The 3,523-nt window shown below is 53.7% G+C and overlaps 1 protein-coding gene across 1 annotated transcript; it reads right to left on the bottom strand.

Moving 5' to 3' along the window:
- Positions 1-2,044: 2,044 nt before the first annotated feature.
- Positions 2,045-3,190, bottom strand: LOC112902762 (dof zinc finger protein 2-like). The gene has a single exon (XM_025971931.1). The coding sequence runs from the start codon at positions 3,011-3,013 to the stop codon at positions 2,129-2,131; it is 885 nt and encodes a 294-aa protein (XP_025827716.1). The 5' UTR covers positions 3,014-3,190; the 3' UTR covers positions 2,045-2,128.
- Between the last annotated feature and the right edge of the window lie 333 nt (positions 3,191-3,523).

Below are 3,523 nucleotides of genomic sequence, written 5' to 3'. Positions count from 1 at the left end.
CGCTGACGAGTGCCCCGCCGGGCTCGACCCCGTGCTGTGGCGCCGCTACAACTACACCTGCGGCCTGCGCAACACGGCCCTCGCCGGCATGATCCTGGTGTCGCTGCTCTTCGTCCCGCTCGCCGCGGTCCTGCTGTGCCGGCTCCCAGGGCCGCTTCCGCGCCGGCGGCGGCGCCCGCGGCAGACGATGAGGCCGGCGGCGACCTGCCGACGCTGCGGCAGTCCGTGTCCGTCGTGTGGATGGTCTCGCTGCTTCTCTGCTCCTACCTCTCCTTCTGGATGTACACCTTCTCGCGCACCTATAAGTGCATTTGTTACTAGCTGCCACTAATAGCAAGTATCCTCGCATACCATAGAAGGTATATTGGTGATCGGCAAGTTGAATTATCCCCTCAAATACCAATTGAAGACTCATTATCTATAGTGGAACAAACTAAAATCCTATGATCCACTGAATAGATCATTGGCTTTAATTTAGAATCCCAGAATTCTCTGAAAGGATAAAACTTTATTTCCATTGCACAAATTAATAAGTGGTTATTAGTGATAGAAGCATTGCTCCTAAATATAATCTAGAAGAAATATAAATTAAGTCTCTGAAGACTAAACATTGTGGTACTTGAATAATACTACTCATATACATTTCTGAAGAATTCAAGTAAGGAATTTTGAACATCAAAGTTCAAAGAATGCTATTATAAGGGGATCATATCTTTTATCATGATTAGATTTAATTTATGTTGTATTACCTAGAAGGAATCAACTCGATGGTTAATTTTTGAAACTACCATGAAGGTACACCACTTAATTGTTTAAGATCATGTAGATCTATATTGCAAGAACCATAAAGTTCATGCGTACGTCTTGAAGATTAATCAGTATTCCTGAAGAATATCATGTATATGATAATATATAACCACAAATATCTAACGTTGTATTTTTTTCCTTTGTGAGTTTTTACTTGAAAGTTTCTCACCACAAATATACACCTTCTCGCGCACCATGGGCGCTGCCGCCGTCTTCTTCCGCGTCTCGTACGGCGCCACGCTGGCCTACGCCGCCGCGGGCCTCGTCGGCCCCGCCGCGGGGATCGCCGCCGCGCACCTCAGCACGGCCTGGGCCGCGGGCCTGCTCGGCTACGCGCTCGCGGAGTACCGCATGCACGACGGCAGCGAGCTCGCCGCCGACGGGGCCGCCGCGCGCACCCGTCCCAGCCTGAGCGAGGGGCAGATGCTGACCCACTTCTACTGCGTCTTCATGTCGAGCCTGTCCACGCTGTGCCTGGCCGCGCGTGTGGTATGGTTGGTCTTCTTCCCCTCCTATGGAGAAGGAAACCTGTTCATGATCGTGCTTTTCAGGACTGATGTGGTGGATCCTCTACTTCTGGGCTAGCCACATGATCTACTACTTGCTGCACGAAACTCTCGTCTCCTGTGATTTCATCCTGCGCCTCCTCTTCTACGACATGGGGTCCATCCTCCCTGTCGGTGTATTGTACTATTGTCTGGTCTGCTGTTGGGCCCCTGGTTCTTCGTGTACTACTTCGGATTGGAGATGATGGCCATGGCAGCATTCTTCGGGTACATTCTTGCCGTCAGCGAGCGCTGCAAGGATATCTTGGCAAGGTAACCACGGAAAACTAATCCTCCTCTTATTTACCTCCACCTAGTGATAATGTTTCATCAGTTAAACCACTAGCTAGTCTCACAAGAGCAGACATAGAAGAGTTATATTCAGATAGAATACAAGTGTGTCTGCTTGGACAGATTAGTACTCATTTTCGGAAACACGCAGCAAAGAAGTTGCGCTGCAATCTTGAACTAATTGACTAGAAGCGTTTTGTCTAGTGTGCATTTTTGTAGCAGCTACTAATACTGGATTGTGTGTTAATAAATTTGCCATTGGGCAGGGACCAACCGCTACTGAAAGATCTGGAGCTTGGCGACGTTGTTCAGGAATTGTGTTATAAATTGTACCTTTGCTTATACATCACCTCCAGTAGGCTACATATGTTTCAAGAATTTATATTTCAAGTTTATGTAGAAGATCAACTGGAAGCATGCTGTCCTCTTTACTGAACCAATTCAGACTTCAGAGTACATCAGAAAGATAACGGACCGCGCCGCCTTTACCAAGGGCTGGCGCCACCATTGCTGCTGCCGTTCCCGATCATGCTATTGCTCCAGAACCCCGTGGTCTCATGGCCAGCGGTCACCACGCCGCCGTCATCTCCTTGATCAGCCCCGGCGGTTGCGTCCTCACCCGCGCTCGCCGCCAGCTTCAAGTCCTCGAAGGGGAAGAGCAGGCTGCTACCCGCGCTCTCCTGCACACCTCGCGTGCCGTGCACGTGCGTGACCGGCGGCGGCGCGGGCATGCGAAAGCGAAACTCGCCCAGCCCGAACCCCGCGGCCACGTGCTCGGCGGGCATCCCTAGCTGCGCGTCGACATAGCAGCCGGCGCTCCTGAGCAAGTCCATCGCCGAGAGCACGCCCACGCCGCTTCTCGCGGCGCCGTTGCCGCCCGCCACGGTCGCGCCGCTGGTCTCCAAGCTCGGGAACGCCGCGAACTCCGGCGGCTGCAGCAGGCCGCGGCCGCCGTGGTGCGGGAACGCCAGCTTGAGGTCGCGCGCTCCCTCGTGCACCAGCCTGGGGTTCTTGGCAGCCAGCTCCACGGGAATCGTGCCGGAGGCGGAGGGGGTGACTGCTTCGGTCGCCGCCGCCGACACGGCAGAGGACGACGCGCGGTTCCTTCTCCTTGAGCCGCCGCCCACGGGGACGTTCCGGAGCGAGCCGCCCTCGGTCCAGTAGCGGCGGCAGGTCTTGCAGAAGTAGCGCGGCATCCGCAGGCTGTAGTTGTTGTAGTAGCAGAACTTGGTGTTGGTCGAGTTGCAGCGCGGGCAGTTGAGCGCCGCCTCCTTCCGCGGCCGCTCCCTGCGCGCCGCCCCTGCAGCCATGGCCGGAGCCGGAGCCGGAGCGCCAGGACTCTGGTCCTCGTGCCGCTGCGTGGGATCCATGAATGCAAAGCACTTCTTGCGCGTCGTGTTCAAATCGCTTAGGAAGGAGGAGCGAGAGAGATCGACGAGCTCAAAGAGGCGATCGATTGCTTCGATTCCCCACCTCCCTCAGGCCTCCTCCTTCGTGCTAATTATAGCATCTCGATCCTGCTGTAGTGGTGAGATTCAAAGATGCAACGCGCCTTTTGCGCGTGATATATCTCCACTCCCACACGTGCGGCACGCAGAGTTTGAATCAGTCCGTGGCATGCGTGGTTGCGATGGCATTGCCAAAGTCTCGTCAATCTTCTTAACACGCCTTTGCTTTGTTGATTAATAAGCAAGTTGGCCTATATTAGCGTAACTTGTTCTTAGCTTTTGTTGTGTTAGTCATTAGGCAAGTTGCAGTAAGTTACATCTGCTCATTTGTTTGGTTTCGAACGTCACAAGAAGTGCCGGGACACGGAACCTACGTACGCGCATGTCCTAGATCGCCTTTAAAAATGCTTTGAGACCTATGTTGGCGTGGTA

Source organism: Panicum hallii, chromosome 8 (assembly GCF_002211085.1).
Source record: "Panicum hallii strain FIL2 chromosome 8, PHallii_v3.1, whole genome shotgun sequence".
Taxonomy (NCBI): Eukaryota; Viridiplantae; Streptophyta; class Magnoliopsida; order Poales; family Poaceae; genus Panicum; species Panicum hallii.
The sequence above is the reverse complement of the archived record's forward strand: the minus strand, read 5'-3'. Positions and strand labels throughout refer to the sequence as shown.